Consider the following 14112-nt stretch of genomic DNA (forward strand, 5'->3'; position numbering starts at 1 on the left):
CCCTCCCCACCCGTCAAATACTGCTGCCTCCCTTGCCTTTCCTCGTTGTTTTTAATCGGCCAAACTATTTTGCTGCTTATATAAAGAACATCCTTCAACCTCATCCTATTTTCACTTATTATCCGTTCCTTCTAACATTCAAGTTCTTCTTTTCTCTCTCTTCCCTCCTTTTTTAGCATAGATAAAGGCCAACTTTTAATCTCGAACTGCCTATCATATACACGACGCCTGTGCCTACGCCTCTACGTCTACGTCTACGCCCATTAACATACATTGGTCTATCTCTCCCCTCCCACATTCAAAATGGCCGCTCCCGCTCCTGTGGCAGCTCCCCTGAAACTCGACCCCAAGTACGATGACTACGAATTCCCGACCGTTGCCGCTGAGCCTCAGCCTGGCCATCCTGGCTATCTGACTCCTGAGCAGCAGGCCCAGGTTGAACAGCTTCGTCTACTACTCGAGGCTGAGGGTTTCACCAGCCGTCTGGACACGCTTACTCTGGTATGTTCCTTTTAAAAGCCGGATATTCGTTATTCTGCATCAAGAATCCATTTGTTTAGCTAACCCCATCTTTATCTCCTTAATAGCTTCGTTTCCTACGGGCACGTAAGTTCGATGTTATGCTGGCAAAGAAAATGTTCGTAGAATGCGAGGAATGGCGCAAAACTACCGACCTCGACAAGATTCTTCCTACCTGGGACTTCGCTGAACGGGCCGAGGTTGCCAAGTTCTACCCCCAATATTACCACAAGATTGACAAGGTACGTCATACATGTCAACATTTGCCGTGTCATACGGATGTGCTCTAGCCCTGTCGCTAACATAGTCTATAGGATGGCCGCCCTGTTTACATTGAGGAGCTGGGCCAGATCGACGTCGCCTCCATGTACAAGGTTACTACGCCCGAACGTATGCTAACCAATCTCGCCGTCGAGTACGAGCGTGTTGCCGACCCCCGTCTTCCCGCCTGCTCACGCAAATCTGGCCACCTTCTTGAAACCTGCTGCACCATCATGGACCTTAAGGGCGTCTCCATTACCCGGATACCTCAAGTCTACAACAATGTACAGAAGGCCTCTGAGCTATCGCAGAACTACTACCCTGAACGTCTAGGTCGCCTATATATCATCAATTCCCCTTGGGGATTCTCGGGCATTTGGGGTGTTGTCAAGCGTTGGCTTGATCCGGTAACTGTGGAGAAGATTCACATCCTTGGCTCTACCTACAAAGACGAACTTCTCAAGCAGGTCCCCGCTGAGAACCTACCCGAGAAGTTTGGTGGAACGTGCAAGTGCGAGGGTGGCTGCTCTGCAAGTGACGCTGGTCCGTGGAGAGACCCCCAGTGGGCTCGTCCCGCTAAGTGGGAGAAGGCTGCTGCTGCTGCCACTGCCACGCAGTCTGCCCCTGCTCCCACGCCCGCCGAGGGTGAAAAGGTTGCTGCGTAAGAAGCTCGTTCTAAGAGAAGAGAGGCTGCAGGAGAACCATTGGTTATGTGAAGGATAAATAAAGTACTCATGGAGGCACATATATTACTGGATTCCGCTTAACTGAAGCTTCTCTACATTCTACCTCCTCATGCTAGCTAGATAGTTTCGTGTGGTGGCTCGCGTCTTGTTGGCATGTCTTCTTTTCATCTTGTCATGTGAACTATATAACGTCACGGTACCGTTCCATGGTTTTTTTTGTATCCGGTTTCTTGTTCATATACATTACTTCAATACCATTCTACTTTCGTTAAACATAGAATGGGCACATCTCTGACTTTGGTGTGAAAAAAATATGGCATATGTGTGGGTAGATGATGAATTTAGCAGCAATCCAAAACTCTGCCATTTAGCATGAATGTAGAGTACAACAAAGTCCATGCCCCTCCCTCCATAACCTAGCGACCTTGTGTCACAACATACTCTCCTGCTATCCGAGCTCTCTCCATTTTAGCGACCGTTGATGGTGTATCCCTTGTTAACTTCCTCAACGCCTCCAGTGCAGCTCCGTACCTCTTTTCAACCTCTTCCTGCCTGACTAAGCCCTTCTGAAGCGTCTGGTCTTGCGTCAACTCGGTGCGAGCCCGAGCAACCGCGTCACGCACAGCAGCCTCAGCATGAGTGCGTGCAGCATCCTCATCGGCGGCCGTGGTCACGCGAAACTGCTCGGCAAGATGGCCTGCCACATGCTGCGGGACCTTGTGCTTGAGCGCGGCGATTTCGGCTAGCAGATCTTCCTCTTCACGTGCAAGATCTAGCACACGCTGGTGGGCTCGCTCATTGAACGGCTCGTACGCCTCAGTAGGTGGCATGCTGCTGGCGTTCTGCGCGGTGCCGGATAGGAATGGTGCGGGGTCGACGGGGAGTCCATTGATGGAGAGGTTGGGGGCTGCGAAGGTGAAGGTCTTCTGGATGTACTGCATTGAATTAAGGAAAAAAAAAGGGGGTAGTTAGTTGGTGATATGTTCTGAGAGGGGTCTTGGTGTGATAGATGGTGATACCTCGTTCACGAGTTCCTCAATCTTCGTGCGTAGCTCATCTTCGGTATCGTCGCCTTCTACAGGAGGGAAAGCCTCGTCCAAACGCTCTCTTGCAGCGCGTCGGACATTGCTGAGAAGGTATGAAAGGTCTTCCTGACTTTGGAGCTCGATTTTGCGATGGGCTACTGGTCCACTCATGGTGGTATGTTGTGTAGGCGGTACAGGCTAATCAAGATGACGCACGGTAGTTCGAAAGGGTAGCTAAGGTTTTTACATACCCTGGTGGTCTGCTGCACAATGAAGCATCGCTAGATCGCCCATAAAAACAAAGCTAAAGCTGAGCATCCGTCCCTCGTTCATCATGTGGCAATCTAAAACTAGAATAGCTAACGCTAACTCGCTATTCAGCCTAGCCCCAGAAAGCAACATTCCTATCGATAAGAACTAGTGTAACCCAGGATCTAAGCTTTCTTGCCCCCCTTTTTTTTACTCCACTAGAACACCCGTGCTTATGACCCCACCAGGAGTGGGTCTCATATGTCGCTCTTATCGTTATCTTGGCCCAATACTGGCTCACCAATGATCTCATTTCACGTCATTGAGGGATTCAAAAAGTTATGGAATAGGTTCCCCGTGCACCCATGCAGTATTAAGGAACAGGCGTAGGAAACGAGGCAGTGACTGTTATCGAACTGTTAACACGCCAAAGTTGCGCTTGGATTTTTAGATTATGCGATTGGGACCATATTATTTTAAATGAACTGACTTGGTATTTCATTGTACTATGGCGGTGATATAAATGGCATACAAAACGAGGTTATGGGGATAGGTAAGACAAGAGTACGGCGTCACCATATTTATATCGGGAGACAGAAAATAGCGGAGTATGTGTAAGTGTGAGGCCTAGTTAATAAAGTATATAGACTTCAAAACAAATGTAACGCAGATAATCCATCAAGCTGCACGTACAGGCGTGAGGCAGGACAGCATAGGGAATGTATGTGGCAAGGATACAGCCAAGCTGTGCCAGTTCACAAGTTTACTTTGCATATGTGCATGCTTGTTGTCAACCGTTGTTGAGGCCCAGCTAAGTGGGGGGGGGGGGGGAGGGATAAACAGCAATAAATAGAGTAGTAGAAATAGTAAACAAGTTGTAAAGCAATTTAACCAATCGACAGAATGCGGAAAACAATCTTCTTCAAGTCTGCCACAAACAGTAAAAAACCAACAAAAAACAACTGCAAACGCCATCCGCCACTTGGGCGGTTCCGAAAAAAAAACCACAGGGTAAGAAAAAGAAGAGGGCAAAGAAGAGGATGTTGAAGAGCCTCGACCTTGAAAGAATCTAAAGCATATCGTAAGGGAATGTGATGTTGAGCATATCGAATCGTCAAGTGGAATGACGCAGGAGCTCTAAGCAGCTAATTAGAAGATGCAGGATTATATAATGTAACGACTCTGCGTTTATTGTGGCAGCAGCATCTGGGCCTCCTCATCGGTAATGTGAATTTCGTGCACAGCGTCACGGCGGAGTTCAAGAGGGACATAGTCGCAGTCGATGTAGGATGGCAGGAAGATTTCTGCAGGCAAAAAAATCAGTAAATCGAAGACAGAAGTGAGAGGCGAGACAAGCTTGACTGATGCAAAACTTACCTGGGTTCCAGTAGAAGCCTTGACTAGAGGAAAGATACGAAATCTGTCGCTGTATTAGTCACCATGTTAAACAAAGTGACGCTCAAGGGACACTTACCAGACGAGGGGAGTCCGGACCGCCAATATCAACATGAGTAGTCTCCTGTTGAGAAATAGCCGAGCCTGTAATATCAACGTGTTAGAAACATCTGGAGGCATTCTGGCGAAACAATCAAATAAAGGGATGACGCACTGAGGAGGCTGGGTCGACGACGGTTTCTCTCCATAGCCCTCTTGTCAGACTGGGCTGGTGATGGCGACGTGGGGGATGAAGAGACGGAAGAGATAGAAGACTGTCGAGATGAAGATGAGGCGACTGATTGAGGAGTTGCGGCTTGAGCGGAAATGTGAATAGAGGAAGACATGGCGACTGAAGCGGCGGGAAATATGGCGATATACACCGTGTGATAGTGGCGTGTGCTATAGTATCGGAGCTTCACGGGAAGGCAAGACAAGGAATGTCCGGAAAAAAATATGCTAGGAGAAAACAAGGCGGCTAGCAATTAAACAGAAGTAATACACTGTGAAGTATGTAGAGATACCGGGTTGGGAGGGTTTCTTGGTCTAGATCGTACCATGAAACACCAACAGGGAACCTGGAAAACAAAGACGGAAACAAGAGAGAAAAAAACAGCTCGTCTTCGCCTCAAAAATTGGAGATGGGCGCCGCCACGAACAGCTAGCCAAATACTAGCTACAATGAGAGAAGGAATTTGTAGAATATGGAGAGATTAAAGCAATGAGGGATATCACAAGTCGAGAAATATTATGGTCGGAGAGCAAGCAACAAAGAAGAATCACAAGGAAAAGTAGGGACAAAACAGATGTCAGCCAAGACAGTTATCGCCAAGACCAGAAGAAGCAGGAGAGCGTATCACAAAGCGATGAGAAGAATGATCAGAACAGCCAGCGACAAACTTGAAGCTAGAGCAAAAAGCTTGCAGGAGGTAAAGAGGTAGAACAAGAAACAGAGTGGTAGATATCAACACTAGATAATGTAATGTTGAATGGCTTAGAAAAAAAGAAGAAGGAAAAGCTAAGCTGAGAGGAAAAAGAAATCACGATAAGACGGGCTTTTATAGTGGCAGGAAAAACATGGAGGAAGAAGAGAAGAAAAGAAGAAAAATAGAAAGACAAGAATGATTTCTCAGATTGGAGATTAAGTACGGCCTGGTGCAGCTTGAAGGTAGGTACCATGTACTTCGTATATCGTCCAGCACAAGCATGTATTATAACGGTTAGAAGACAACCACCACCAAGGTCCCCCACTAAAATCTGCCTACCTGCCTATATTCTTCCCAACCCAACAAAGAGTCCTACCAGCTCAAGCCAACACCCACTACCATCACATGTAAATAAGCCGCAAGTCTTTACTATCCCCTCCTACCTCACTTCACCTTGGCCGGGCGCCTTGCTCCAAGAGCCTCAATTCCCAAGGCCGCTCTCTGTATACAACACAACACCACGTGCATCCTACTTTGCTCCATACACGCCTCCATTTACATATTGCTTCGTTTTCCGAGACAAGGGCAGCGTTGGGCATAAGACGGTATTTCTTCTTGTCTTCATATTATACTACATCACACACCATGATCCTCCCAACGAAGATAAAAGAGCCCAAGTTGCATTGTGTGATAAGCATGGACTGCTACAGTACTCTCCATATGTTAGTAGTTCGGTAGTAACAAGCACCTACGTCTAAACTGGGGCGCCGTACTTCCCGGAAATTCCTCCTTGACCTTGAAAACTGGGGGTCTCCAAAATGTAGGAAGGCTTGTCCCATACGCATACGGAACGTCTGCGATATCGGGTGGGTACCAAACTAGCCTTTATCAGCACGTGACGTCTGTATATCAATACAATCTGCCGGTGTTTAGCCGCCCAGGCTACGTCGACCATTGTCAGCCTGAAGCTATGCTCATTATAGGCCAGCTCGTTGTAGACTAAGGCTATATACTCTTATCCTCGTCACCAACAACTATCAACAAATCACGTACAACTGTGCAACAGATATTTCAGCTAACGGTCTGCACATATCTAAGGAACTCTCATTTCACAACCTCTTTATTTAGATTCTCTTTACTCAGCTTTAACCCATTTCTCCTTTCTCTCGACGTCTAAACACAGGTTCAGGGCTCCTCCGAACCTCTTTCAAAGCTAGCTCGACTTCAGCCTCGCTACTTATTTCCCCATCACAACCAAGCCGCGTCTAGCTGACTACAAGCAATCATGGCTGATGTTGCAATTGAGACAGCCGTAAACGCTGGCTCTGCTTTGAAAAAGTCCTCCGCAACGATACCAGCTCTCGATAGTTTCGACGTTCAGGGTGCTGACGGCAGCGATGAGTACGCCACGCTCAAGAAGCTTCAACGCCAGCTTGAGTATGTAGTCACTTCTCGGTCATACATGGGCTTGTCCCTTAGCATGTATACTTACTAATTCACACCTTCAGATACATTCAATTGCAAGAAGAATACATCAAAGATGAGCAGCGCAGTCTAAAGCGTGAACTCGTACGAGCGCAAGAAGAGATTAAACGAATTCAGAGTGTTCCCCTAGTCATTGGCCAGTTCATGGAAGCCATTGATCAAAAGTAAGTTCTTTTTCCGTCATCTGGTCGACTTTTCTTTCCAGGGTAATATTCTAACTCAATTCCTCAGCACTGGTATTGTACAGTCGAGTACCGGCTCAAACTATGTCGTCAGAATTCTCTCAACTCTTGATCGCGAGCAGCTTAAGCCTTCCTCCTCGGTCGCCCTCCATCGCCACTCAAATGCCCTTGTCGATATTCTGCCCCCTGAAGCGGATTCTTCTATCGCCATGCTTGGCTCTGATGAAAAGCCTGATGTTACCTACGCCGATGTTGGTGGTCTGGATATGCAGAAACAAGAAATCCGCGAGGCTGTCGAGCTTCCTCTCACCCACTTCGACCTCTACAAGCAAATTGGTATCGACCCTCCACGTGGTGTATTACTCTACGGCCCCCCTGGAACCGGGAAGACCATGCTGGTCAAGGCTGTTGCAAACTCTACGACTGCCAACTTCATTCGCGTCGTTGGATCAGAATTTGTACAGAAGTATCTAGGTGAGGGGCCTCGAATGGTTCGTGATGTTTTCCGTATGGCCAGAGAAAACTCGCCGGCGATTATCTTCATCGATGAGATAGATGCCATTGCCACCAAGCGTTTCGATGCTCAAACTGGTGCCGACCGTGAAGTCCAGCGTATTCTACTTGAATTACTGAACCAGATGGATGGTTTCGACCAAACATCCAATGTTAAGGTCATCATGGCCACCAACCGAGCCGACACCCTCGATCCCGCGCTGCTGCGTCCCGGACGTCTGGACCGCAAGATTGAGTTCCCCTCGTTACGCGATCGCCGTGAGCGCCGCCTAATCTTCTCCACCATTGCTTCCAAGATGAGTCTGGCGCCCGAGGTCGATCTTGACTCTCTAATTTGCCGTAACGACCCACTGTCGGGCGCTGTCATTTCAGCCATCATGCAGGAAGCAGGTCTGCGCGCTGTACGCAAGAACAGATACAACATCATCCAGAGTGATTTGGAAGACGCGTACTCTAGCCAGGTCAAGACCTCGACGGACGAGAACAAGCTGGATTTCTACAGATAAGCGAGAACTCTAACACGCAAACAAGTAAACACCTGGCATGAAATTCAAGGGTTTTTGTCTATTCGTATATGTGAGCGTTTTCTTGTTAGCCTTTTGACTTTTGTAGCTATTGCTCGTTAGTAATGGGGACGTTTGGTGGATAAGAACAGAGACCTAGAGGATACGGGTTGGGTGTTATTCTAGATACAAGATATTCTAGATTATTGAAACAGACACGCACAAGAGCATTTCTTTTCATCCTACCATGTTATATTCAGGCCGATTTTAATGTGAGCTAGCTCCCTGTTGGGAAGAGAAGGGTACGAGGTTCAAGACAAGTGAATCACAAGCTTATGTAGTAGATAGAGAAACTAAAGGAAAAAAATCGGATTGAAGCTCCCGCAGAGAACACGCTAGTCATGTATGATTAGATGGAATGAAACAGGGGAGAAGAACTAGCTTATTTATAGCTGTGTTCATGGAGAAAAAGAAGAAAAAATATCAAGTCTATGGTGTAAAAAGCAAGAGGGAAAAATGGAGTAAGGGCGAGTAAAAACGGAATGGAAAAAATCGAAATAGAAAATAAAGCAAAACGCACATGATAATGTGCTCTGGGGTATATCTTCCTCCTCTTAGCAGAATGAACACGCACGCATAACAAAAAAAGAGCGAGACATGTAGAGAAAAAGAAAAAGAAAAAAAAAAGAAAAGAAAACAAACCGTAGCCCATCTATGTGTATGTGTTGGTGTGCGTTGAAAGAAGGAAAAGAAAAGGTGGCAGTAAAAAGAAATAGTAGTTGGACATGTCCTGTGGGCTCATTAGGCAATGGTAGGGGATGAATATGCATGTGCAAACAGACCTGTTGCTTCTAAAGAGGCGAGCAGGAAATGCGCTGCGAGGAACTGTACCCAAGGACATTATTCGTGCAAGAGGGCTTGTTGACTTTGTTTCTGTCTACAACTGCGCACTTAATTGTACTTGTTGTGTTCCATTTCGTACAGGAGCTTGGCGAAGGATGAATGCATCTGATAGAAGAAGTCAGGCTGGCCAACTAGCTCTGCTAAGCCGCGCGCTTTTAATGAAACACCAGGCCCGCCTGCACCCATGCGGCGGGTAAGACCGCCACCACCGCTAGACAGAAAGCTGCTTCCACCTCGATCCCGCTCCGCAACTGTAGATGATACTGTGGAGGACGATGTGTCAAATTGGGAAGTGAGAGTAGGCAGCGCAAAAGGCCCAGGCGCTAAGACTGGACTAGGGGATGGATCGGTAGCTTTATCAGCCTCATTCTCAGCCATCTGTTGGATGGATGCAGCCATTTGACGGAAACGACGGGCAAGATACTCAAATTTCTGCATGACTTGTCGCTCTCCGTGGGTGCTGATAGCCATGAAGGCATAGACGCGCTTATGGCCACGAGCATGTACATCCGAGATACGAAAAATATAGGCCGTCGTATACCCAGCGACTGGATCTCCAAAGAATATGGGCCCGCCTGAAGCCGCGTATCCAGCACTGTGAGTGGTGACAAAGCCAGGGATAGAGCCCAGGCGAGAAACAGGGCCTCGGGGCAATGTCTCAAAAGACAGAGTTCGAATGCAGGCCTCTCTAACTATAGAGAAAGAGGAGGGCTGGAGAGGTTCTTTCGTGGAAATGTACTTCATATAATGCACATGTCCACCAACAGGAGAGCGGCTTGAAGACATACTTGCCCTAGAAGTAGACGTTCTCTGCCGGGTAGAGCTTGATGGGGCCTCATCTGCTTCGCTGTCACTGGCAGCAGATTCCGTAGATGAGGGAGGTGAGTTCTGCCAGCTAGAAGGCATCTTAGAGTATGGCAAAGTACTTCGGAGAACAGGAGCTCGGCCGTCATCATTAGCTGCAGCTTGACGAATGTTTGGGGGAACGCTCAAAGCGCAGTTGTCACAAGGACCGGCTCTACGCGTTACATTTTCGTCGTAGGTTTTTCTAAAGCCAGAGTCACGACGCTGAGGTTCATTTTTCCGTGGGCTGTCGGGAGGTGTAGTTTCTGTGGGAGATATTGACCCACGTGATGATGGAGTGGTGGTAGAAGATCTGATGAGAGTATCACGTGTGTGATGTTCATCCGAAGACTGGGAAGACCAAGCTTTGTGAGAAGTCGTGCTCAAGCGACGAAGAGACTGCTCGAGAGCCGGGGAATCCACGGGGGCGACATCTCCAGTCATCAACAAGGGGGTATTGCCTTCATAGCAGGTAGAGCAGGGGACTTTAGCACCTTCGGTGACTATTAAGGGTGTAGGGCCATGAGTGTCACAGTAGTGAGCTAGGCAAAGCTGTATGTTTGGCGTCAGCATCGGATCAGACAGAAAGGCTCTGGGGTAGACGCGTTGTCAATCAGAATACAAGAGGCGAAGTAAGACAACGGGGTGGTTGACAAGGGGGGTAAGGGAGAAGTTGGCTATGAACGAGCGCGGCGCGTGGTATATAAATCAGCGCAGACACTATATATACCCAAGTATAGATGCTTGTGATATAGCAACACGAAGAATTGCGCTCGGGGACTTATTGGCATGATGAATGAGGTAAGGGCAAAAGAGTGATGGTGGGAGCACAGAAAGCAGCAAGTCAGGCAAGCCGAGAACCTAAAGAGGATGGGTGGACTCATAGTGAGCACCAGTGCTGAATGCAAGCAAACAGGGGTCCGCATCATTACACTGATGGGTGGCCTGTCACGTTGATGTGATGTAGTCCACTAGGACATGGTAAACGTGGAATAGAAATTCAAGGATCCAAAGTGGTCAGACTTGATAGCTTGAAGTTGACATTGTCATTTGCACTCCAAGTTTTGGAATAGGAAGAAAGATTCAGGCGAAGAAACTAATATTAAGAATAGAGCTCGATCGCTGAAAATCAGTGAGTGGTACTAAGAAGCTCATTCCGGAATCTGTTTGTTGGTTCATTTTATAGATGCAAACCACCAAAGCGTTAAAGGGACAGAAGATGCACCTATTTGCAAATTAAAATGGTGGAATAAAAAATCGTAATATGATATGATGTGGTATATCATGATCATTAGACACAGAGGGGTACGGGTACGGTTATAGATCTAGACTTTTTTCCGTTCCTGGAAACTAGACAAGCTTCTTGATAGGCGAACTGCAGGTGGTCGAAACAAGCAAGAGTTTGGCCTAGTGAGAAAAAAGGCTAGATTGTTCTTTTAGGATGGGGAGATGGAGGCACTGCTAGTTGGCCACGCTGATGATTACCCACCCAAGTGGTTATACGTGGAAGGCAAAGAGAGGCAAAAGGCAATGTGATAATAGATAAAGAGATAGATTTACAGGATCAGGATCAAGAAGCTTTTCAGGTCCTGAGGTGGAGCAGGCCGCAGCCAAAGCAGCAAGCAGATCTAATGAGTAAATAACCAGCAGACAGCGACATCGGGGAAGCTCCTCCTCCCCCAGAAAAAGTCATTCGAGGGGAAAAGGTTGGTCATATTGAAGGAGTTGCAGCTGGGAGGAAGAAAAGGACCATCATCGTAGGCTATTACTAGCCGAGAAGGCAAAAGCCACAAGAAAAAGGACTCGGCAATTTCAAGTGCGGATTAGATGGATCTAGAACCAGACATGACTTGACTGATTGTTCTTGATCCAATGAGATTGAGGACGACAGTAAGCGTAACGTGGGCGAAGATTAAAATGGAAACTCCCTTTGCGCAGTAGTAGTTTTGTGTGCACTCGAGGGGAAAAGAAAGGATTTGTATAATATGGGTATGTATGGTTCGGGACGTTTTACTCCATGTTGGAGATTATTGGGCAACAGAATAGACCCAGCTTAGCTTGGGCTGAGAAAGCCACAAGCTATACCATGTACGTCATGCCGAGGGAGGGGCTGAGAGCACGATAAAGGGGGAAAAAAAAACAAGAAGTACAGAAAAGAAACGAACGAAGAAAAAAAAGCCATACTTACAATTGTTGTCATTTTCGTTGAAGAAATCTGGGGAGGAATATTAACGGATGTGTCGGTTGCTGAAGTGGAACGGGCTGAATAACCCGTTTCAGATTGAGATGGAGAGGGCAAAGCCGTGATTTGAGCAGGCTACTGAGTCGGAAGTGAAACAGAGCAAGGAGTGGAAGGAAAGAATCGTAGTTGGATTAGAGAAAATCACGCTTGACGGGGAGCCTTGCAGGTCTAACAAAGGCAAAGCAGCAATTTTGTAGAGAGAGAGCGACGGTGTGGAAAGAAAAAAAAAGACAAGATTTGCGAGCACCAGAAAGAAGCAGATAGACCACAAGGTACGAATATCAATCAGGCTTTATGGGCTTAGGCTGCTGATACTATTCCGGCTTATCGAATCGGCAGTATAATTCGGACGGCAATGGTTGGGGCCGTTTGGGAACCTTGCTTAACGTGACGTTTACCAATCAATCAAATGTTGGACTGAGCTGAACTGGCTGTATGGAGATGACAAACGACAAGGCAGCGTTCAGCGAGCGAGCGAGTGAGCGAGACGGACGGACGGACTTGATATCAGTTTACAGGGCATTTAAGCCAGTGTATAAACCCGCACAGCCATGATTAAAGTGCAACGAACAAGAAACAGGTAGAAGTTGAAGTGCGGGTAAAGCAAGAAAGAGGATATGCCAAGTCCAGGGCGTTAGAAAAAGAAGAAGGGAAGAGAAAAAGATAAGACACCTAGCAAGCCTTTATGTGAAGATCAAAAGGAGGGGTGGACAAGAGGAAAAAAAGAAAATTGAAATGAATAAGAAAGGGGAGAAAAGGAAAGAAGCAAGTGGGAGAGAAAAAAAAAAGTTGTGTGAAAGGAATAGGAAGGAAGCAAAAGCCATGGATGGCCGGTAATCGAAGTTGAAAGAAGACTGACTGGCTTAGCTTGCTGGCTAACCTTGGCTTTCCGTTTGATATCCCGGCTATCCCAGGCAAGGGCAGTTGCAAGCAGGGAAGTAGCCTTTTCTTTTTTCCTTTTCCTACCAGCGTGCATGACGCTTCCTTCTCAATTGCTGACCTATTTGGTTTTTTCCTGCTCTATTTGTGCGGGTGATTTTTTTTGTGTGCTTGCATGTGTGTGTGCGAACGAACCTAGCAACTACTTGCATGCGGGTTTAGCTAGGCAAACGAAGGCTAGGCCTAGGCTGGGGAGCTCCTTCTTGATTCAAAAGAGAACAAGTAGAGAAGAGCAGAGAAAGAAAGAAGTAAAAAGGCACCATAGCCAATCGAGCAGGGGGAAGGAAAGCACACGAGAGACAGCAACAAGGCAAGTCATCCCGTTTGCACCAAGTACTTTCCCATACCTGCCTTGACTCGATGCTCACCGCCAACTTTTTTATTGCTTTTAGTGGCAGTTTCCTGCAGCTAGCTTCCCTTTTCCATATTAGCGTTTGTCATTACAAAATAGTACCCGGGCAGTTGCTCCCGTAGCATGTCCCCTTTTTTTTTTTTTTTTCCCACCTCTTCCTTGCTCCTCGTCGCTCTTCCTGGAAAGTATTTTTGGTGTACCTTTTTGCCTATCACTAGCGCAAGGAAGAACAAAGCCGGAACAAGCCAAAAAAGACAAGACTGCGCTACGGTGTCTCCAAAAAGACATGCCAAACTCAATACAGCCTAGACTCGACAGACTAACAAAGCACTGTGCGAAACGATTGATGCTGTTGGCCAAGATGCTCTCCTTTATAGTCGGATATTTCCCTAGCGGATTCAAGCCAAGACGGAAGATGGCACTGGCGCTGGCGTGTTATAGAATGGCATGGCATGTAGAAAAACAAGGAGCCATTTTTTGGAGACGACTAAATAAGGTGCTAGCTGGCTGTGATGCCGGCTGTGGTGTTAGCTACGCTGTAGTACAACCAGCAAACTGAAGACAGTAGTAGCCCAGCTTGGCCAAGGCCTGGTACCACTGACACCAGTGAATGAACAGGACCAGCACAGTGCTGGATATATGGGAGCGTGCTTTCCTGCACTCGCACTCGTACTGTGCACATACACATATGTATATAAATATGTATATATATCAATATGTTCGGATGTTCACGCTAAAAAATACATACATACGTATATCAACATGTACAAGTACAAGTACAAGCACGAAAGCGGGTAAGTTGCTTTGCTCTACTACTCGGGCTGCTCTGCTGGATGCATAACACCGATACCGACATAGCGTTCTTTTTGCACACAGACTATAACTATCAGCCACTGGTAAAATGCCTGATCCAGCTGTGAAAGTCGTTTTGCTTGCTACAGAAATTGGCTTCTCCCAGGGTAAATCCCAACTGTGATTGGGCAATTAATTGGCGTGCCTCGTGTTTTAGGAGTGCTGGCCTCTTTTGGTCTTCAGGCTATTTGCTTGCTT

General features: G+C 47.1%; 5 protein-coding genes across 5 annotated transcripts; 2 read left to right on the top strand and 3 right to left on the bottom strand.

Moving 5' to 3' along the window:
- Positions 1–303: 303 nt before the first annotated feature.
- Positions 304–1445, top strand: HOO65_010886 (Sec14 cytosolic factor; the record flags this gene model as incomplete). Its single annotated transcript, XM_071005977.1, has 4 exons — positions 304–501; positions 588–606; positions 646–761; positions 834–1445. 4 exons carry the CDS (start codon positions 304–306, stop codon positions 1443–1445), a joined length of 945 nt encoding a protein of 314 aa, XP_070862708.1.
- A 437-nt stretch (positions 1446–1882) lies between these two features.
- On the bottom strand, positions 1883–2662 carry HOO65_010887 (Kinetochore protein mis14; the record flags this gene model as incomplete). Its single annotated transcript, XM_071006128.1, has 2 exons — positions 1883–2401; positions 2486–2662. The coding sequence occupies 2 exons, from the start codon at positions 2660–2662 to the stop codon at positions 1883–1885; spliced, it is 696 nt and encodes a 231-aa protein (XP_070862709.1).
- A 1266-nt stretch (positions 2663–3928) lies between these two features.
- On the bottom strand, positions 3929–4521 carry HOO65_010888 (uncharacterized protein; the record flags this gene model as incomplete). The annotated part of the gene is made up of 4 exons (XM_071006185.1): positions 3929–4044; positions 4118–4160; positions 4215–4279; positions 4350–4521. The coding sequence occupies 4 exons, from the start codon at positions 4519–4521 to the stop codon at positions 3929–3931; spliced, it is 396 nt and encodes a 131-aa protein (XP_070862710.1).
- Positions 4522–6385: 1864 nt separating this feature from the next.
- On the top strand, positions 6386–7786 carry HOO65_010889 (26S proteasome regulatory subunit 6B-like protein; the record flags this gene model as incomplete). Its single annotated transcript, XM_071005828.1, has 3 exons — positions 6386–6537; positions 6609–6749; positions 6817–7786. 3 exons carry the CDS (start codon positions 6386–6388, stop codon positions 7784–7786), a joined length of 1263 nt encoding a protein of 420 aa, XP_070862711.1.
- Positions 7787–8734: 948 nt separating this feature from the next.
- On the bottom strand, positions 8735–10102 carry HOO65_010890 (uncharacterized protein; the record flags this gene model as incomplete). Its single annotated transcript, XM_070999826.1, has 1 exon — positions 8735–10102. The coding sequence occupies one exon, from the start codon at positions 10100–10102 to the stop codon at positions 8735–8737; it is 1368 nt and encodes a 455-aa protein (XP_070862712.1).
- Positions 10103–14112: the final 4010 nt, after the last annotated feature.

Source organism: Ceratocystis lukuohia, assembly GCF_044167205.1.
Source record: "Ceratocystis lukuohia strain C4212 chromosome Unknown Supercontig1_pilon, whole genome shotgun sequence".
Taxonomy (NCBI): Eukaryota; Fungi; Ascomycota; class Sordariomycetes; order Microascales; family Ceratocystidaceae; genus Ceratocystis; species Ceratocystis lukuohia.